This window comes from Siniperca chuatsi, linkage group LG1, assembly GCF_020085105.1.
Source record: "Siniperca chuatsi isolate FFG_IHB_CAS linkage group LG1, ASM2008510v1, whole genome shotgun sequence".
Lineage (NCBI taxonomy): Eukaryota > Metazoa > Chordata > Actinopteri > Centrarchiformes > Sinipercidae > Siniperca > Siniperca chuatsi.
The window spans coordinates 12,101,939-12,124,148 of record NC_058042.1 but is presented as its reverse complement, the minus strand read 5'-3'; the positions used below and the strand labels follow the sequence as shown (position 1 = coordinate 12,124,148).

General features: G+C 39.2%; 1 protein-coding gene and 1 long non-coding RNA gene across 5 annotated transcripts; both read left to right on the top strand.

The window, feature by feature from the left end:
• Positions 1-16,215, top strand: tdrd3 (tudor domain containing 3). 4 transcript variants are annotated; one of them, XR_006378255.1, is made up of 14 exons: positions 1-223; positions 1,228-1,312; positions 2,590-2,655; positions 3,419-3,579; positions 4,727-4,868; positions 5,047-5,118; positions 8,695-8,844; positions 9,371-9,523; positions 10,286-10,463; positions 12,851-12,976; positions 13,586-14,553; positions 15,047-15,172; positions 15,344-15,517; positions 16,000-16,215. XR_006378255.1 is itself a non-coding variant. In XM_044198998.1 (14 exons), exons 1-13 carry the CDS (start codon positions 186-188, stop codon positions 15,492-15,494), a joined length of 2,382 nt encoding a protein of 793 aa, XP_044054933.1. In that variant the 5' UTR covers positions 1-185; the 3' UTR covers positions 15,495-15,517; positions 16,000-16,215. The 4 variants fall into 4 exon arrangements, 3 of the variants coding, with proteins under 3 accessions (XP_044054933.1, XP_044054942.1, XP_044054949.1); XM_044198998.1 differs by having other exon boundaries at positions 15,378-15,517; XM_044199007.1 differs by having other exon boundaries at positions 15,378-16,215.
• A 1,598-nt stretch (positions 16,216-17,813) lies between these two features.
• Positions 17,814-21,434, top strand: LOC122875357. Its single transcript, XR_006377811.1, has 3 exons — positions 17,814-18,173; positions 18,305-18,351; positions 18,706-21,434. It is a non-coding gene; the product is annotated as an uncharacterized LOC122875357 (long non-coding RNA).
• The last annotated feature ends 776 nt before the right edge of the window (positions 21,435-22,210 follow it).

Genomic DNA, 22,210 nt, shown 5'->3' with positions numbered 1-22,210 from the left:
TAGAACGCGTCTCGGTCGGTGACGTATGATACGTAGAGCCGTTCAATACTCACATTAGCAAGCTGTAGCATTGTTAGAAGAAGAATATGTATTATAGAATCAGATAGTGGTTATTGAAGGGTGTTCACTTTAAACTTACTGGTGTCGTTATTTACACATCTAACAGTTACAGCTGACAGACGAAAATGACCGATTTGACAGATTCCCTGACCAAAGAGGGCTGGTAGGTAGCATGGTAGCTGACGTCAGTGAGCTAGCTAACGTTAAGTCACTGAGGTGCCAGATTGGTGTTGATTTATAACACTAACTAATTATTCTATCTTCTTTACATTATAGTTTTTCGAGAGCAGGAAGGTTTCCGATGTACACACAACCACTTTAGGTTGTGCGGATCGTGGCAACGTTTATTAGTTTGTCTGAAGCGAAACTAAGGCTACCTAATTAAGAGCTAACGTTAGCGAGATAAATAACATTAGCTAACATAGCTAATACACACTTGGCATGCTATTAACGTAACGTAAACTGTTGACGCTACAGTTTGTGTTAACCGATAAGCAGTAATAACGTTACATGGTGGAGTGGTCAAAGAGCGCCGACCTCAGCTAAATTCAGAAACTTGCAGTGCTTTTGAAAGTCAGAACTTCCCGGCAGCAGGCATTACTGTACAGCTGTGATAAAATGCTGACTTTGTTAATGGTTGATGGTCCCTACTGCAGTGTTGCCATATTTCAACGAGGCTAATAATATTTAACCCAGTCATTAAGTAATGCTATTGTACAGATGCGCCTTCTAAATTCATACATTTAACGATGCTTCTAAAGTTGTCCTGTTTGTGGCACATGTTATAATTTGACCAAAGACGCTGAAATTTGCATCACCGTTCCTCCCGCCTTAAAACATAGCATTAATGATACACATTTCAGTTTTATCACGTGGTGAAACACATTTATATACAATTCTTGAAAAGATAAAAATAAAAATCTTTTTAACATTGTTAAAACGTTGTCTCGTTTCGTGGTTAACTGAATTCTGTTTTGAGAATTACCCAGGGCACTTAAATCAGAAGTCTACCAATATATTGATGGACTTGTGATTTAAGTGCCTTGGGTACATGCTCCCTAGAAGCTTTTAAATGTTTTAACATTGTGGTTAGACATGCTCACCTACTACTTGAAACCTCTGCCAACTTCATCATCTTCCCTCTCCATCTTGTCTGTCATCTTACAGGTACCTCAGTGATGAAGGCATAGCAGAACTGAAAGGATCTGCTGAGAAAATAACACACAATGACATTATTCGTATTGCACTTGATGTAAGTTTTAATCTTGCAAGTTTCACATGTACATTTTTCCAGCGTAACAGCAGTCTCCTCTGTATTTATGTAGCAGTATGCAGATAGTATATTCAACAATGGGTTTGCTCTGTGAACTGTTGTGAGAAATATTGTGGAAATGTATTTGGTATTCATTGCTTTTCAGGTGTATACTGATGCACACAGCCACCATACACACTAATGAAACACACACAATTTTAAACAGGGTGTTAAATTCTCTACTCTGTGAAGGTTCAATGTGTTCAGTCCATTGCCTACCTCCTAACAAGATATCAGAAATGAACATGATACCAAAAATATATAATGCAGCCATTATGATTAGCTAATTATATTATTATTATTTTGTACATTTAAAAAACATAATATAGATAGACAATAGACTAGACAATACATAAACACAAACAGTAATAAGTAAAGAAGAACCAGAAATAGTTGGGAATGCTAGAAATGTAGAACAGGATTGAAAATAAGACAATTTTACTGCTTTTCTGACCTGCAGTAGCAGAGAAGTACAAAGCCTACAGTAGCTATATTTACTGCAAAAGCCTTGACCTTTAAGTTTTGGCCTGAAGTGCTGCAAAAAGATCTCAGACTCAGCTTTGACTTATTACTGCATACCTGGTTGAACCAACATGTAGTAACTTTGGGCGAGAGCTTGCTGGGCCTTAAAAACTCTAAAGTAGCTCTAAAATTAATTGGGAGCAGTTTCTGCTTTGCTAACAAAACAGTGATAGTCCCATTTCCTCGTCCCTGTTACAAGTCTTGATTCAGCATTTTGAAATAATTATAACGTAATTGTGTATAGAGAAATTTATTGAGACACCAGTATAAAGAAGCGATTACTTTTTTAGGTTTCCTACGTTTAGAGATATTGTCAGCTGCGGTAAAACAGGATTGTAAAAAGGATGGTTTACCAACCCATTTGGAATTGGTGCCTTGGTGCAGCCAGCAGAAGTCTGACAGATGTTTGCAATATGGAGAAAAACTGCAAACAGTACTGCAGATTTGCCTAATAGTTCACAGGCATGATTACTGGTCTGCTGCGAATTGGCTCCATGATATCAATTTCTGGCGCTGATGGGACAAGTGAAAGGACCCCTCCCTAACATGCGAATGAATAGCATTAGGCCGATTATTTTTATTTTGAGGCACAGTACAGTGTAGGTAAACACATTTTTGGAATGTATTTAGTTATTTCATTATGACTGGCACATAATTTGTTATTTCTTTTTAATTAAGTAGTATCTCTTTTGCAGAGTGATCTTAGGCCTATTGGGAGAAAAGTTCTACCATCTGATATCAATAGTGGAAGAACTGAGAAGGTGAGTGGTACAGAAATTCTTATACAGCCATTGCAATGCTACATTTTTGAAACTTAATGGGAAATGATGTGCTACCGTTAGTATTTTTTACAGCTAAAAGTGCAGGTTCAAGTTTTCAGCTGAAATGCAGTTCTCATGAGTGCCACTAGATGGCCCTAACACACTGCCAAACAAGGATCCAAGAACTGCTTCTTTAGCTGTGAAACTTGAGTTGAGCAATTGGAGAGAACAAAACATGTTCCAACTATTGCCAGAGGATTAAAACATGTAATTCTATGTGATCTTAACCTCTGCTCCCTTCCCCTCATGTCACACTGGTCCTACACTCTGCTTTGTGCAGTGTATATGTCTAACAATATGAATGCCATCTGAGCATCTATAATTACATTACACTACATACAGATTGCAGTATTGCTTGTAGATTGCATTCACACGTTACACATTTCTTCTCACAGAAATAGAAGTCATTATTTGAGAGGAGAGATTTGATAAATGGTTTTAAATAAAATGGTCACTCTGAATCTTAATGTAAGCCATGAAGCAGTTGTGAGGAATTAATAAACCTTTGCTGACACAGGTATGCTAAATGAAAAGAGTTCATTTTATTATGCCATAGAAATGATTTAGTGTAACCATCGATAAATACTCAAATTGTTTTGTGTATTGAGTTTTTTCTCATATTTTGCTGTTGCAATCCTCCCTCGCATGCTGCTGATTTGCCTTTTAAGCCATAATTCTTTTGTTGTCTCTTGCACATGGCCAGTTGGAGGGTCCATGTGTTCTCCAGGTGCAGAAGGTGAGGAACGTCTCCGCTCCTAAAAACCATGAGGAGTCCCAGGGCGCGCCGCGATTACTGCGCCTACAAATGACAGATGGGCATACCACCTGTGTTGGATTGGAGTTTAAACACCTGTCTAAGATCAGGTACCTTAACAACAGTTTTGTTGCATTCAGGAATATGTTATGTTTAGTGCAATTATATGTAGTATATTTTAATAGTCTGGGAAGTTAATAACACCGTTTATTACCGGTAAGAAATAACATTAGTTAAATGAAAATAAAGAATTGTAAAAAAAACATATTTCTAGTATGCAAAACAGGGTGTCATATATTCCTCATATATTCGAAGCAAATGTGTAAGATTCTGCACACACCCTTCTCCTTCATCTCCTTGTCAACACTCTCACCCCACCACATGCCTCAATTTTCCCTTTATCTGCAATTTCCACGTAGTGGCAGCTATCTAACAATGCCCAGCCTTAATTACATCTTCATCCCGGCAACGGTGGCCTTGGTGACTGCTGCCATGGTGACTAGCCAGTCTGTACAGGTGGAGTGGCCAGAATGTGGGCCTTGACTTCCTGATGGGAAGAGAGGAGAGAACAGAACAAATCCCCTCTTTATGAGCGCCACACACACTGGCTACCAACAGCGGTAGTTAGTGTTTCTTATGAAAGTATCCGCTTTAGTGTGCGTGAGGCCATAAATGAGTGGCAAAGAAGGATGAGATGGATTACAGACATTACAGTTCAGTGTGGGATACAGTAATATAGAGGGATGACAATTAAGCATTAAGTAGCAACATTGATCAGAGGGTGAATAGTGTGTTAGTAAGATTGTGTATTGAATTGAGGATAGAGAGTGCCTCACTTGTGCATTGGCCGCTATCATGAGAACAGCATCTATCCCAGAGGTTTGGAGTGAAATCCCTAATTGTTGCTTTGGCATCCGGCATCAGTAGCTGGAAATCCCTCTAAGTCCCTGTGCTTTCTTAATGAGAGAGGCAGAGGCCTTATCAGGCCTGATGAGATAGAGGGGCTTTTAATTTACCATGAGGATGGGTGAGCAGCTGGGATTATTAATAGTCTCTCCTAGCCTCGCTACCCATCCTCTGGCACTGCTCCATGTCATTTATAAAGTGGTATGGGTACGGCAATAGTGTGGGTTTGGTATATGCAGTTTTAATATCTTAAAACCTTGAAGTGTTTAACATTTAACAGTTGGTTAAACAACTTATATATGAAGCATACTTTCATACATACATTTTTATTGTTTTGTTTTTGTTTTGCAGTCTTAATACCCCCCCTGGAACAAAGGTAAAGCTCCTTGGTACAGTCCAGGTTAAAAATGGTTTTTTGCTGCTCGATGACTCAAAAATCTCCGTCCTTGGAGGAGAGGTTGATCACATGGTGGAGAAATGGGAACTACAAAGGGTGAGAGTCAATTTTGTAATGATGGCTCAAATACTTTTGTTAAAAAATATGGAATTCATATGTTGGTAATCATTTCAATTGTGCATTAAAGGCCACCCCCAGTCTCTCATTACTCTTGCTAGGATTGTATTTTTTCTTAGTCTTTAAGAATGATCTCCCTTTACCATTCAACCTGCAGAGTCTGGCCAAACACAGCAGGAGTAACATTGGAGCAGAAGGTGGACCTCCTCCCTTTGTGCCATTTGGTCAGGTGAGGATAATAATAATTATAATAGAGCACTTTTCAAAATACAGTTATAAAGTGTGTCTCTGACATAAACACCAGAATAAAATAAAATAAACTAGAAACAGGAATATAAAATAGCAAACTAACAAAAATAATACAATCAGGAAAATGCAAGTTTATGAAAATGAGATTTCAGCAGAAGTCAGAGGTACTGTTGAATAACAATAACCTCTAAAAAATGTATTTGAGGGGCCAGACCTAGGCCTGGCTCCAGGAGTGGACCTTGATGTCCCTTTTCTTGGCAGTGTTCTCTCTCTCATCTTTTTGAACTGATTGTGAGAGTCTTCATGAATCTTTAAAATGCATGACTGAATTTTAATTCTGCTTTGTTGTCCTACAACACATAATGCATAACAGTGCAATGACAGATTTACCTTTCCAAAAATATACATGGTGTAAGTGTTGTGTTTGTATTAAAATGAAATGCTGTGGCAAATGGTAGAAAAGGTGAGAAGAGAAACATGTTTCAAAGATGATAAGCAGGCCTCTTAAGTGCATAAATCTTGTGTTCCAAATTACTTCCATCACATTGTGAAACAATTGGTATCTATACACAGTATTAGATTTTGAAAAGAATAACTGCTCAGTTCCCAGTGCCTTCAGCAATTGTTGACCCACCTTACATTTTCCACCACCCCTATTTACAGAAAATTAAATTCATTCAAAACATTTCTCATTTAAAAACTGCTGAGCCTAATACTCCCTCACAGGTTCACAGTGGCATACATCTGTATCAGCTTGACACTTGGATTTTGGGATTTTCACCCACACTTCATTCCAGATGTTCTCAAATTGTGTAAAGCTGGATGAGGGGCATTTGGGAATTATCATTCAACATTCTCTAGATTTTCAGTGTAAATGTATTTCTACTGCTGGGTCACTCAGGACTTAGTGTTGATTGGATGTCTGCTTAAGGTTATATAAATATTATCCTATTCCAAGGTAATTGGCACTCTGAAACAGATTCTCTGTGGCTGCAGAGAATCAGTCAATCAGTTCGACTTCTCCCAGTTGCTGCTACTCACAAGCATTCTCACAGTGTGAGGCTGCCACCACCATGCTTCACAGCAAGAATGTTTTTGAAAGTGAAATGAGTTGGTGGGTTTTCACCGGACATTTTGTTTCCCCTGAAGATTTTGATTTAATTTACATCTCATCAGACAATAGAATTATTTGACTCATGCTCTGAGTCCATTTTAAGTCATCATATTTACATCAGTTACAGCTTAACCTTAATGAGATCTAGGCGAGCAGATAGGTTTGGTTTAATCTGCCTTGTCCCTCAAGAATCGATTTGCTCAGTCCCAGAGCCTTGGTTAGCCTGGCTAATCTACAGAGCTCACAGGCATTTATCTTTGGGAAGTGTTTTTACCGAATATAAAAAATAGTAAACTGTCCACAGTGAAGGCTGTGACTTATTCAGAGTAACAAGGACATTGTCTCTGGAAAGAGACATTGCTTTTGAGGTTTTCCTGAATAATTTTTCAAAGCTTTTAGGACCACAAAAATAATCCCATTCTCCCCCTATGAATTGGAATGGCGGTAGAAATTTCATTGATGGAAAAGTAAAAGCCAAACAATCTACGTAGCTAGGTACCACCATGCGTAATTAAGATAAAGGGCCCTATTTTAATTGTGCATACGCATCACCATGTGCAGTGGTAGGTCTTGGGTGCATGTGTGTGCGTCTCCAAGTGCACCTGCTATTTTCATGTAGGTGCAGCAGCACAAAGTGCAAAAGGGCTGAATGGAGTATAGATTAGAGGGTGTGGTGATTAATACATTCACTCTCAGCCAGTCACATCACGGGTCTTATCACTCTTAAACAGCTGTGTCAGTCACATCGACGCATGACAACAGCAACTCAACAAATAAAGAAATGTTTTCTCCAGGAAATCATATTGTCTGGATGGTGTAGAACCGCACAATGTGAACACACAGCACCACAAATCTGCAGCCAAAGGCAGATGGTGTGGGTTTTTTTTTTTAACATTTAATTAGTACAATCATGATAGAAACAAATAATGGAAAAATTGTTTGGGAAAGCCGTTTATATGGCTGCAAACCTGACACTATTTCAGTCATAATTCTACTGTATCTCACGTTATAAATTGCCATCATATCTTAAAATGTGATACAGCAGTGTTTGCACTGTAATGCATTTCAAGAATAAAATAATGAACCACTGAAATTTTTTTTTTTTTTTTTAAAGTTAGAAGGCAGGCTGTGACGCACAGGATTAGGTAGCTCCGGTAATCCAATGTCTCTCGTGAAACAGGCAAAGTACCTAATCATAACGGACCTGTGTGATGTGCATGGAGGTGTGTGTGGTTCTTCTGTAACAGCCTGGTGTCATTTGCACAAGATTTAATGAAGTTAAACATGGTGGTCGGTCATGCGTAATGGCACTGCGCTCTGGTGTAGCATTTCTGAAAGCAGAGACTGCAGAATTATCAGCATATCTGTCCTGCTGCCTGGCTGCAAGGATTTAATGAACTGAAGGAGAAGCTTTTCATCAGAAGCGCAGCGTCTATTACCTGGGTAGTGTTTAATTAATTTTGTTTATTTACATTTTAAGCATTATTCCATTATTGCTGTGCATTTGCTGCAAGTTTTTTGTTTTCTCTTGTTGATAAAATCACCAGACTGGCAGCAAAGAGACGTGCCAGAAACAGAAGTGGTTCTGAGACATTTATTGTTGGGGCAAAGTCTTAAGACCCAGTTTTCACCAAACTACCAACAACTCTTTGTGCTGTCTCCATTTGAATGAACCTCCCACCTGTGTACTGTACACTGTGCACTTGGCACCAAAATACTACACAGAATGGACAAAGAGAATTTCAGTGTCAGGAAAATACCAAACGGTCGGAGTGCTGCTTGCGCTGGTCATTACACCACCAAAATAGGGCCCAATGTCTTTTTTTTTTGTAATTTGGGTGACCTTACCTCTTAACTTATAATACATTTGGCATGTCATCGCTAATACGTTTTCCACTTCATTACTTTTACTTTCATTCCCTTCATTACTCTTGCTACCTAACAGGTCATCAGTATAATCTTATGTATCAGCTGCCCACTTTCCTTCTCTTCAGATAAGTGACATCTGGCTTTCTAATTGTGCCGCCTATTGCTTACCATGCTGCGACTGTCAATGCAACAAAAATATGGTGATCCTACTCATAAGCAAAGGTCATTGCTCCAGTCAGATGCTGACTCTCTGACTTAATCATCACTTCCTACAGTTATGTAACAGCTGCAGGAAGTGTTGAGTTTCCATCATCATTCCTCCCAAGGCACTGTTGATATTTTTGAAACAATACAGTTCACAGTTGAGTTTCAAAACATTAACTGTGAGCTGGGAGGCTTTGGGATTTGGATTGCTGTTGATTGCTGCAACAAATCTTCAACTTCAACTTAATTATAGTTCTAATGTAAACCCATGAAATGTTGAAATTGTCAAGGGCATTGATTCTTTTCTTAAGGAACTATAAATGATTGAGGAGAACATGTTCTTACTCTCTCTCTATTTTCTCCCTGTAGAAGTGTGAAAGGAAGGAGGAAGTAGACAGCAGAGAACTAGACCAGAGGAAGACCCTCAAGACTCAAAGTGTGCTCAAAAGTACTGATGACAATGATGAGTTTGAAAAACAGCGGCTGGCAGCCATTGCTGAGGTGGCCAAGACCAAAGAGGTATGTAAACCCTTATCATGGGTATGTGTCTTTATTACATCTTATGGAGATGGTTGGGGTAACAACAGGGTACTTAATAACTTTACAGAGCTACTTCAACATTTTGTAATACACATTTGTTAGCTTTGTTTCACAATATATTGTGTATTATACGCTCAATCTATCATACTATGCTGTAATTGTCTTAGGCGGCAAATTGTAATAATATAATATATAATAATATCTTGAGTTAAACTATAATTTCCTACCTTTAATGTTGGACATTTGATTTTCAGGACCACTCCTTTTAAAACTAATTTTGCTGTTTCTCTTATCGATTTGGAAATTTTCATTTGGCCTCAATTTTAAAATTACATGCTCCTTATTGACATTCATCTTAACCTTGTTTGCCATTGACATTCGAGTAGCTCTTCAAATTAAAAATCATAATTACATTTTCAACTACAAAGTTCCGTTTGTTGTGTTGGCTTTATTGTTTTGTCCAACCCTGCAGCTCTATTGATCTTTATGTTCTTTTACTTATTAGGGTCCCCGTACGTTTGGTGGTGGAGGAAATGCAGGCAGTAATTTATCCAGTGCTGCTTCCTCCTTCCGGAGCAGAGACTCATACCAGCAGAGGAGACGAGAAGACAGGGTCGAAAGACCTGAAAGCAGACAAGATGGAAACTATCGAGAACTGGTGAGAAGACAAACTTGGTCCAGACCTGTAAAACAATGTGAAAGACACCTGTGTTGAAATGATGATTTTACCTCACATTACTGAAGCCTGCATTCACTTTAACAAAGCAATTCAAAGGTTATAACTTGTTCTCCATCCTTCTTTGCTTTCTTTGGTCTGGATTGAAGTCTTATTTCATGGCTCATAGACTGGGTGAGGCATTGATTATGATATTGTAGAAATCTAAATGAATTGGAGGCTTGGTCAGGTTTTTCAATCAAGTGGCACTCCATTTGTCTAGCTTTGTGTTGTGACCTGCCAGTTTCTATGCAGAAGTCAGCCAGCTTTGGGCTAAACACATAAATAGGATGGAACAGGATATTACAGTGTTTGGCTTGGGACTGTCTTGATGATATTTGAAACTTGAATGCACACTAATCTAACCTAAAATAAAACTCTTAAGTGATACCCATGTCTGGCCCACTTAAAAGGGGAGGGCGTTTTTCTGTCACAATAAACCATTTTTTCGTTGTGACAGAAAAAAATGAATTGGATGGACAGTGGAGAAAGAAAAAAGATCCAGAAACAACTTCCCCTTTTAAGTGGGCCAGGCATGGGAGTCACTTAGAGTTTTGTTTTAGGTTAGATTAGTTGTGTGTCTAATATTACCAAGCAACCATGATCTAACCACATGTCTTTCCCCCCTTTACCTATACATTTTATACCTTCTCCATACAATCTTTTCTTCTTTTTGTTCTTTCTCTCATTATGTCCTGTGTGTAGGTGGATGAACGTGCTCTGAGAGACATCATGGAGATGGGCTTTAACAGGGAGGCTGCTCGGCAGGCTCTAATGGATAATAACAACAACCTTGAAGTGGCACTAAACAGCCTACTGACTGGATCTACTGGTAGCAGACCTGGCCCTGTGGTAGCTGAATGTAACAGGCCCCAACCCAGAGGTTCACACATGCACACACGCGCACGCATGCTAGCCGCTTTATCTTGAAAAAATGCCCCATAGCCTGAAACACTTAATGTTTCTACAGAGTAGGAGTGAGATTGGGAGAGTGGTGTGGAGGTCCTCTAAATGCAGCGAAAATCACCTACAGCCTAGTTAAATGTCCACAGCGCCGGTTTTGCTTGTTTTAGTCCATTTACCACAAATTGTATACACACTTTACTGCCAACTATTTTCCCAAGCACACCGCAAGGTTTCAGATGGATATTCTACTTCACCTGCAGTCATTGTTTTGTATTTGTTTTAGTACTGAAAATCAACTTGCAGCAACTTGAAACACATCACACTGAACAACTTGCTGCCTTTTGTTTTGTTAAAAGGGCCAATATGTAAGATTTGGTTAGAATTTTAGTTCTAAAAAAAAAAAATGAACTAACCTTATCAACAGAATGTGGAGAAGTAACAGTTATGATATCATGTCAAAGACGTCTATGTATTGTGTTGCAGAGATATCTACAGAAATTAGCATGCTAACCAGCTAGCCACGGCCTGTCCTGTGTTGTAATGTCACTTGTGCCCCCGAGAGGCGATATTCCGAGCTCAGGTAGTTCCAGCTGGGAGAAGGAAATATTCTTAAACCTATTTTCCTTATCAAACAGAAAAATACAACCGTACAGCTTCTGAATTCACTTTTCTCTCTTTCACCGAACTAAGACCAGCTTAATAGCCTTGTTAACTCATCATAAAACACACTTCATTCAAACAAAATAAAACTCACCAAAACCGTCTTGGTTAGTCTTAAAACTGTTCCAACAATCACCAACTTTGGTGGTTTGGTCGAAATAAATCCTTAATCGACCGAATTAGATGGGAAAAATATTCTGGTTCTACGCCTGAACCCACCCACCCACCGTGGGCCCCGGAGTCAGTCCTGGTCGGAGCCGCTTAAATTACCTCGGTACAGTTGTATTCACTGTCGTCAAACTGGCCTCCATCGGTCTTGGAGGCTGTTTTAGGTCCCGGTCTGGCTGTTTTCACTGGGAGGCTGCTGATCCTGTTTCCGTTGCCCGCTCACCCGACTCCGGTTCTGGTGCTCAGTCAGCTATTGGGACCGCTAAGTTAGCTGCACAGCTAACTGAGCTAACTAGCTAAGAGCAGTTAGCAGCAGTTATGACCTGATATGTGATATGCTGCCCCCTATTGTTTTGTATGAATTCGACAGGTGGAGAGTAGTCTCAATTCTTACATATTGCCCCTGTAAAGGGACAGTTCACCCCGAAATCAAAAACACATATTTTTCCTCTTATCTGTAGTGCTATTTATCCAGCTGGATTGTTTTGGTGTGAGTTGGTGAGTTTTGGAGATATCTGCCTTTTTTGAATATTATATTTGAATATTATAGAACTAGATGGCACTTTGCTTGTGGTGCTCAAAGCGCCAAAAAATACATTTGAAAAACTTAACAGCAATGTCTCTTTCGGCTATCAATGTCTAGATTGGTGTTAAATGGTACTAAAACAGTGAATAAGATATTGGTTAGTTAATTCGGTGTCAACTTAATTGAAGTTTGTGCGCATTAGCATAAACAGGGCGTGTTTGGCAACTCAAGCAGAATTTTTTCATAATAACTCGTGCTCCTTACTTTCCCCCAGAAGAATGCACACTGAAAATGTCAAGATATGAGGAGTTTGAAGCAACGTCAAGTTTTTTTCTGGGATTATTACTGCTTTTTATATACTCTTATGGCTCTGTATTTTTTGGACATATAAAAATATATATCTAAATATGTGAAAACAATCAGGATAATTCAGTTATACACTTGGGCTACCTACATCTCAGAAACTGACCCTGGTCATGATTTCTGGAAAGAGACATTGCTGTTGAGTTTTTCAATGTATTTTTTTGGCGCTTCGAGCACAGCAAGCCGATTGCCATATAGTTAATTATATTCAAAAAATGCAGATATCTCTACGGCCAATATCTTCAAAACTCGGCAACTGAAGCCAAAATAAATGGATAAATAGCACTACAGGTAAGAGGAAAAATACGTGTTTTTGATTTCGGGGTGAACTGTCCCATTTCTAAAAAAAAAATCGTTTCATCATGTGGTACAGCAACTGTGAGAAGGGACTGTTTTTAAAGCTTTTTTTCCTATATTACTACTCACAAGTGAAATATCTGATTCAGTTGGGTTAACGTTTTAAAAAGAACACAAGACACGCAAACACACACACACATATATATGGACACACCCAAACACACAGCCATGTCACACATACTTTAAATGCAGACACCCAGGGCTAGAAGGTGCACACATTCAAACATCCAGTTTCATTGATCTAAGCTGTTCTTAATTGGATCTACATAATCTTATTTTTGGGTTCTCAGCCAGAGGAAGGGGAAGAGGCAGGTCCAGAAATGAAGATGAGGAGGAGGGACCAGGGGGAAGGCCATCTGGACCAAGCACTCTGTTTGACTTTCTGGAATCCAAGATGGGAGTTTTTTCCATTGATGGTGGGTGAACTGGTCCGAATTCCATTCTAAACTGCCTTGGTACCTCTCCCAGGTCCATAACCATCATGCTTTAACTTTCTACTTGATTTATTTTAGAATTAAACACATTTCATGATTTTAAATTAGGGTGATGTTTGTATGCTTTTTCAAGCCAGTTCTTTGGTACGAATGTAGTATTTAATAACAGTACGTCAACATGGACAGAGTTACGATTAGATTCAGACAGATGGCTTTCTTGCTATCATGAGCTGAGGGGAATTAAGACATGTTCTCTAAATGCCTGAAATCTGTGCTGGTGTGGATTACCAATGCAGCACTGGGCTGTAGTTGAAAGTGGGCATGAACACACTTTTTATATGCTGTATATTTAGATATTTGATTGTGTTACACCACGGATGATATGGTTTGGTGATTCCATTAATGATATTTTGGTCATTTATTTACTACTTTTCCCTTCATGCTTTTGTTTAGTGTTTTAGGGATATTTAATCTTATTTGAATAACAGTGTGTGGCACTTTGTAATGTGGTCTTGTCAATATTCCTTCTATTATTTATCCCATTATTTTTACACTGCTTTACACTGCTCTTTTTTTGCTTTGTTTTCTCAGAGCCAAAGAGCCAGGCACCTCAGAGACATCATGAGAGTAAAGCGAATTTCTCCAACTCAGACTATTACTCCAAAGACACATCTCAGACCAAGTTCTCTTCTCATAATGACCATAGGCAACAGAGGCATGACAGACCACCTCGCTTCCACAAGGACACTGATTTTCCCAAACCTGGTCAGGAGCCTCACTCTAACTGTGCAACCTCCCAAACATCAGCTCAAGCCCAGCAGTGGAAGAGCCAGGAGAGATGGTCACGAGGCACATCAGACAGATCGCAAAATGACAGGAGGGAGATGCGAGATGAGCAGGTTTTTCCTTCATCCTTTACAACTACTTTCACACGTTCAAAAGAACCCCAGCAGCAGATGGAGTTTAGTGGATCTTACCACCAACGATCCAGAAATGGAGATGGTGGTGGTGGTGGTGGTGGTGGGAACATGGCTGGACCATCTCAAAGGAGAGGGGTAAAAGACAATGTACCCACATCTAAACTGACTCATTCTGCTGTCAGTGAGCTGGATGGAAAAGGAAATAATAAACGTACAGACAGAACTGAAGAACCCAACAACAGCAGGAGGAAAGGGAAGACTGACCTGCCAAACGCAGACCACCTTGACCGACAAAGGGATAGTGGGCCACCAAACTTTAACTTCAGGGGAGGAAGCTCAGGGACGTCCCAAGAAGTGGGGTTATCACGGGATTGTCGAAACATGAAAGGGGATCCTTCTCATTTCCAAAATGGAGATATGGAACACAAAAGAACTGGGCCAATCAAGCCAACAAACTCATCGTGTCCCCCCAACAAGGAGCCGCCCTCCAAGAAAAACATTTCTAATAACCCAGGACCTAAAAGAAGGTCAGGACAAGGCAAAGGTCAAGGTCTTCGAGGACCAGAGAAAATTCATTTTGTGGAACAGGCTTGGAAACCTGGAGACCAGTGCCTGGCACTGTACTGGGAAGACGGCAAGGTATGTCATTCCTCGACTAGTAACATAGTAGCACAATAGCTGATTGTTGAAATATGTTTGCATTAAACTTACTGCGTGTCACATTAGAGAAAGTACACTGAAATAAAAAACAATAACATACATAGACAAACGAGCTCATATGTAAACTGTCTACCGTAACTACTACAAATTGGGACCCAAATTTGTGACAATATTAACAACTAAATCTGTTAGTGACAATTCACTGACAGACATTATGGGATTCTAGAACAGTCAAATATATTTTTTCTTTGCCTGACAGCTTATTTGACACTTAACATGTTAAATGACGTCAAACAATAATTTGTACTATTGTGACTAATCGCAGTCACAGTGTTGACATTGTCTTAGATTTGTTTGTCATGTTGTAATTAATTGACATAAAGCTGTCTCGTCTTGATGTGGAAATGTTTGTATTAAAATAATCAGATTTCTGTTTGTTTCTGTCTGTGGTTGTGTGTGTGCACGCGTGAAGTTCTACCATGCCAGAATAGATGCTGTGCATCCATCAGGCTCCACGGCTGTGGTTGTATTTAGTGATTATGGAAACTGCGAAGAGGTCCTGCTGCATAACATCAAACCTGTTACTGCTGATGTACTGGTAAGGAGAAAGAAAACATTAATAATATAATTTATCATTAATCATTATTAAGATAAGAATGTTGTCAGAATTGTTGGTCAGTACTAAGTGGAATCATCTAATTAAACTGTATTCAAGTGAGTTGATGAAAGGTGATGAAATATGAATGACATCTAATCTGATTACCCACAGTAACATCACAACCATATCAAATGTGCAATGGCAGGAGGAAGATGATGGTTACTACGACAGTTCACTAGAGTTTCGCCGTGGGGGAGATGGACAGCCTAGACGCACGAGACCCACACAGCAGTATTACCAGCCACCCAGGGCACGAGATTGATGTGTCTGCGTTTACACTCGCAGGTAAATAAATATGCAATTGGATTTTTTTCCATTAATAATTAAACTTCAAACATCAGTGCGTGTGTACAGTGTGTAAACAATGTTCCTATTTTTATATGGAAATTTTGTATTAATAACATCCCTCTTTTCATTGTAGTGGGAGTCTTGAATTATATAATAATAAACGTTAAAGTATTGACTGTGCAAAAGTCATTTGTAGGCATTTCTGTAACCTTATCTAATAGAAACTGTTGCCAACCACAGCTAAAACACTCTTATGCTCTCATTTTTATGTGGAAATGGATTTTATATCATTTCAACTTTCATTGCTTGTGCTGTTGTAATGCATGTAAAAACTGTTTCACAAGGTCTGGAGCAGTTGTGATGTTATAAGATGCCCAGATTCCATCAAAATGCAAACATGGTTAATTTTGTAAAATTTATTTAGTAATTTTCTTTTCCTCCATCCCTCTGTGTGCTTGTCCCACATCCTTTCATGACAGAGATTATGTCACTTTCTGCAACAATCCAGAGTGCTTCCTGAATTTTTAAGTCCACATCGTCAGGACATACAGAACTTTTCAAAGGGCTTGGACATAATGCAAAAATAAAATAAAAACTGACATTGCAACTGTTGATTTCTTTAAGGACATATCTGTTGTATATATGTTGTGAAGATTTGTTAAATGGATGCATTAAAATAAACAATTAATATAGTATGTAGCGGATTTGTTGTTTTAATGTGTTTTTAATTTTTAATTTTCCAATTCAAATGAATAAACTAATTCAGAGCGGAAATAGAAACCTCTCAGGGGTCCTTGGTTTTATTTTTAATCTCATGACAGTAGTTATCATTATCAGTTTAAAGTTTATCACTAAGTTAATCAGAGTTAATCTTAACTGACATTGACATGGTAATGTTATAAAACCTGCTCTACCAAATTTGCTACTTGTCTTATAGCATACCTCTGTCATTTTTCCTTGTGGATAGGCATAGGCACTACGAATCCATAGCAAGCAGCTCAAGCTCATTTGTCTTGTTCTGTGAAGCAAATCCAAAGGGTAAGACAATCTCTTCCCCCCCTGTAATAGAGACGGTTACATTGCAGAGATATCATTTTGCACATTACAAAAGGGACTGTACCTAGCTCACCAAGCACTGCACACACACCACTGAGCTGGCTGTTTATGGACTTGTGCTGTGTGAGAGACAGGTTTTACACATCAAGAAATAATGTCCACCTTGGCTCCAATTTCACTCGTACCAACAGTAGGAGACAAATGGACAATGCACAAGGGTTCAGCAGAGAGGTCACCGTGCTATTCTGTATCATTGGTCCAAAGGATTTGCTTTATTTTCCAACTGAGATGCCAAGCAAGCATAGATGAATAATTAACGGCTGGTAATATGGAAACCTACCTGTTAGGAAGGAACTGAAAGTGTAGCTCTTGAAAGTGTTCTTGGGAACTGAACATGACACACTGGCCATATAATCATAAAGGATTATTTTACAGTGATATTTTGGTAGCGTAATAAAGCCCATTTCATATTGAATAGTTTTCTCTTGGCTCTGTGAAATGTCAGGCAAGACAAATATTAGGCAGAAGCCCTGTGGTCACTTAGTCATTAGACTCAATAAATATAAGGTTTATATATGTGCAAATCTTGATGCTGTGGATTATAGGGTCAGTTTTTTGTCACTGTTATTACTTGACAAGTGTACTGATTTTTATCAAATAGAAAAGCCTCATGTAGCTTGGTAACAACAGTAAGACTTAAACAGGGGGCTTGGAACAAGTTATGTAAGTAAATGAATAATAAGCATTTACTGTGTATTAGCATTGTTAAAATGCTATTGCAGTGGGTTTCTGAGGAAAACCTATCTAAAACAGTTTTAAAGATGTGAGTGGATACTCATTGTGTGGGTTATGATATTTATGAAGCCACAATTAACACTGAACAAGTTATCTAATGTAAGTGTAATGTTAGTGTGACATGCTGTTTTGTTCCTTTTATAAAGAACCTGTTAGACCAAAGAAAGTGAAAGAGTATGAAAGCTGGCATGACAGATTAGATTACATCTTGTTTTTCATGTTTATGTAACTGCACAGTTGATGCAATCTTGTTGATGCAGTGATCAGAGTAAGTCTAAAGCTTCAATTACTGTGCATGTTTTTTCTGTGACAGATAGACCCTCTAGGGTTAGGTATAATCTCAATTATCCAGTATTCTACAAACAATCTTAGATTATGATTGGATTTTACATGAAAGGATTTAGTGGGAGTGAAATGTATTGGGGCAGCAACTCATGTTTTAATGTTTGGGCTTGACAGGTTTTCAGTACAGTCAGCTTCAGTTTGATTGTATTTTAATTTATATTGGATTATGAGAGGGTGGCACAATTGCTCAGTCGTTAGCACTGTCACCTCACAGCAAAAAGTTCCTGGGTTCAAATCCGACAAGCATATTCTTCCTGTAGTCCAAAGGCATCTGGTGACTGTAGAATAATGTGAGTGTGTCCCTCCTTATTTTAGCCGTGTAACAGACATCAGACCTGTCCAGAGTGTACCCCACAAATACACTACCACAAATACCCTAAGGTCATGAGCACTAAAGAGATTATGACCAGCCTACCATGCAGCATTTCAACATCCCAACACATGAAAGTGGTTAATGGTAAAGTTATGCAATTATTTTTTCTTTTTATTTATAGTCATTTGCCACTTTGCCCATTATGATTATATTTACCTACGAAACTTGAAAGATGTCTAACAAGTGCATGCATACATCCATTTTCTATATCCAAGGTTACTGAAATCCGAGACCGTTCAGTTGTCCTGTATGCATGAATATGGTAAGTAGATGTTTTATTTTGATCTACAGTAAGATACTTTAGCTAATTAGCACAAAACACAAAGTACAGCAGAGGCTGAGAATGACATTAGTTTTGCAACTATGTAGATATGGACAGTTGAAAATTTGACCTGATAAGGTTGGATGAAAAGCCAGTTTGAGGGGGACATGAATGTCTACCAAATTTCATGGCAGTCCATCCAATAGTTGTTGAGGTAGTTCAGTCTGGACCGAAGTTGTGCACCAACCAACTGACCGACTGACATCCAGAGAGCCATGCCACTAACATATTTAAAAAGTATTGTTATTGAAGCATTGAAAACGAGCTTGCTCGTTTCTGCATTTCCTTTTCCAGGCTTCTCTCAACCTGCAACCCGATAACCTTCAGCAACAGGAGGAATGCTTTTATCGCCTCAAGAGGGAACAACCTTCTTTCCCACATTAACATCCCCTTTGCTCTACCCCTTCAGTTCCCACCTGCTTGCCTCTCCTCGTATCCCCATTCACAGCTGTTATCCATTATCATTCTGCTTACCTGACCCCTCACCCTCCATCTCTCCACCATGGTACCTTTGTGGCAGTGACATCTGAACCCTGTGATTCTGTTAAAAGTGTCCTTTCTTACATAATTTCAACATCGGCCTCAACAACCCAATCCTTTCTTCCCTTGTAGATGGGGAAAAAGGAGACCTGAAAGGAGGTTACATGAACTTGACTGGGCAGAGAGCGAATTTCCTTGCTAGCATATTTAGTACCTGGTGAAACAAAGAGACGGGGCGCAGCAGGATTTAGTGCACTACCTTTATAAGAAAGGGCTTTTGTATTGGATGTATCAGCTAGTGAAATTACAGGTTAATTCAAAGACTCTGCATATGTTATGTTTTGCGATGAGAAATGTTACACCTTGAGTGAATGGAAGAACAGCAAGTCTGATTGTTTCTATTTAAAAAGAAAATATGCAGTGAGTAAAGAGAATATGATCCTTGAAATAGGCAGCTACATATGTGCATTTTAGCCATATAATAACATCAGACCTTTTCTCCTCAAAAAGTCAGATTTGAAACCAAAACTCCCTTAATTCCAGTGCTTGGTTGCCTTGTACAAAGAAAACACAAAAGAAGGAAATGGCAGCTTTAACTACTCATGAAAAGATTAAAATCCCAGGAAACTGTCAACACAGGATATTGAAGGGGTTCCAGTCTCTAGAATTGTCTGTTGGTTGTCTCTGGTTATTCTTTTTTTCTCAGTTGTGGAAGGCTTAGGGTTGTTGTTTGCATGTGAATCAAAGAATTTAAAGTCAAACCACCATCTGGTAGATGGCTACACCACTAACATGCAAAACAGATGCCTTCATGTGTATGCTTTGTTGAGATCTCTAGGCAAATGTAATTTGTATTGCAAAACACTTACTCATATGGGTGAAATTTTAACAGCCATAGTGTTGGAAAAGACACTTCCAGCCTTTGCATATGATCTACCACCCTGTTGCTTGAAACAGAGTGGGGTGGTATATTGGATCTAAATTTTAGGCATGCTAGACTTTGTGTTTATAAGCTATGGAAAATTTGGATTTTTTTTGGTTGTTGTATGCAGGTAATATATACTCTACATAATGCCATGCTTTTCACTGCGGAATGCCTATTTACTCACTGTTGTTGTTGAATGATCAGTGGGAAAAGCCATCTGAAATTCTAGTTGCTTTTCTTAAACCACTGGTACCAAATATTATTACTTTTTTGTGACCGGTAATACTGCTCATTTGATCAATTTAGCTGACACATTCATGCAACCATCCTTATAAAAAAAATAAAAAAGAATTGGCCAAGTCTCAAACATCAGTGTTATTGCTTGAACTGCAGTTGAGAAGCTCAACACTTAATGAGCAAGATAGGTGCTGCTTGTCAGTGGTAATGGCTGTTTTCAGTGTGCAGCAGACCATGACCTACAAGAGCCATTCTTCAAACATCCTGCCAACATTTGTTGCCAAGCACCCCTTGTGTTACTCATAACACATGACAATATAATGGTCAAATGGGGCCAGTTAGCTTAACCAAAGACAGTATGGACTAAGGGTGAATAATGAATCAACAGCTGGATATTGATCTTTACCATTACCACATATGGGTCTACGCAGCAGAACAAACATGGAGTAAAGTACCTCTCAGTCACTTTTATGGACCCTGTCCAGCTCCACCTAATGGCTACACACCACATGAAGAACTGTTGCATCCAGCTAGTATTGCCACTTACAAACAAGACCTGCAGTGTCATATTTTCATTATGTCACTGAACCTATGCATTTTCAAACAAAACTACTCATACTGTGGTAGTCAAGTATTTTCTCTTTTACTAAAGTGGGCTGTGAAGCCAGTTATTACAGGATAAAACTGTATCTGCAGGCGTAAACAACTGTAGTGATGCTATCTGTGTGCATCTATCCACCCATGTCTCGGCGTAACACTTTGGCCAGGTTGCTGCTCACATCATCTGTTGCTAATAGAGCTGGTTATGCTGTCCATAGTCCTGTCCATAGTCCTGCTTGACACAACCTGTGACTGGAAGATGCAGATAGATCTAGACCAGAAGCTCATCTTTCTGTCAGAGATTATGACAACAAATCTCAGGCCAGACCTGTAATCTCCCTCACAGAGCTCCCTGTGCATTGTGTAGCTTACTGTGCCTTGGGAGGCTTCAGTGGGTGAAGCATATGAATGGAAAAGGTTGAAATATGCACACATAGCATATGAAGCAGGGCAGCGGGGCTGGAGAGCATGAGTGCTACCAGTGGAGGTGGGTTGCAGAGGTTTTGTGGCCAAAACCAACCACCAGGCTCCTGAAAGAGATGGGAGTTTGAGGGCGGGCCCTTCGGCAAGCTACCAGGTCATTATCAGAGGCTGCCGAGTGTAGCAGCAACTGGCTATGGTTGAAGAGACCTGGGGTGCCAGGTGTTGCTGTTGAGCCCTCTGGAGGTGTCATGGGCCTAACACCAGTGAAGAAGGGTGCCCACCTGATGACCCCAATGAAGTGATTACCCCTACAGCAAGATGGCAAGATGTTAACCAGCTGTTCTTAAAATTAGGTATTTAATTGTACATTTGTAAATGCTGTTGGTATTAAAGGAAGATTTTCAATTCTATTTGTCTATTTCTATCTCTTTGTTGCTGCATAATGACAATACGCCATAATGTAACAACACAATGAAAATAAACTACAAATTCAAAGAGGAAGAATTTTTTAAGCACTTTGTGAAACTGAGCAAAATTGTTTCACTTCATTGTCTCTCCTGCTAATGGTATCATTGATATACAAGAGGACAAGCTCCCATAACAACACACAAAAAGTAATCACTGCATTTAGATTTTGCATTATTGAAAGGATGCATTTGGCTTAAAGGGAAAATTCTGCATTTTTTGTGTGGATGTCCAGTCAGTGTTGTAAATTCCTCAGTGAGTGCTATATTGACAGAGAGAACTGAGTTCTCCTCAGCGGCACTGCTGGCTGAGCTGTGCTGTCAGTGCCTACATGTACTAGGATGCATTGTGCTTCTGACGGCCACACTCACCCAGTGAGCTTCCGTATAACAACAAAACTAACCTAGTCTAGCTGCACTTCTACCGTGGATATCACCACAATAACCTCTTCTAAACTTTCCCACCGCAGGCAGAGACTAGAAATCCAAGCTGAAGTAACCTGTAGTTCTTGCTTGCCTCCAATGATGTCAAATGACATCATTGGATGCAGGAAGAACTCGAATGTATTGCTTCAGTTGACTAAATTTACCATCAACACTGACTGGACATCCACATAAAAAAAATTAATTAATTTTTTTCTTTAACTTCTTTATGAAGTTAATGAATGAG

Excerpts from the sequence above, each read along its gene's own strand:
- tdrd3 (XM_044198998.1), top strand. The coding sequence starts at position 186 with ATGACCGATTTGACAGATTCCCTGACCAAAGAGGGCTG. Across the intron at positions 8,845-9,370 it reads AGGTGGCCAAGACCAAAGAG|GGTCCCCGTACGTTTGGTGG; the intron begins GTATGTAAACCC and ends TTTACTTATTAG. Across the intron at positions 15,173-15,377 it reads CTGTTACTGCTGATGTACTG|GAGGAAGATGATGGTTACTA; the intron begins GTAAGGAGAAAG and ends GTGCAATGGCAG.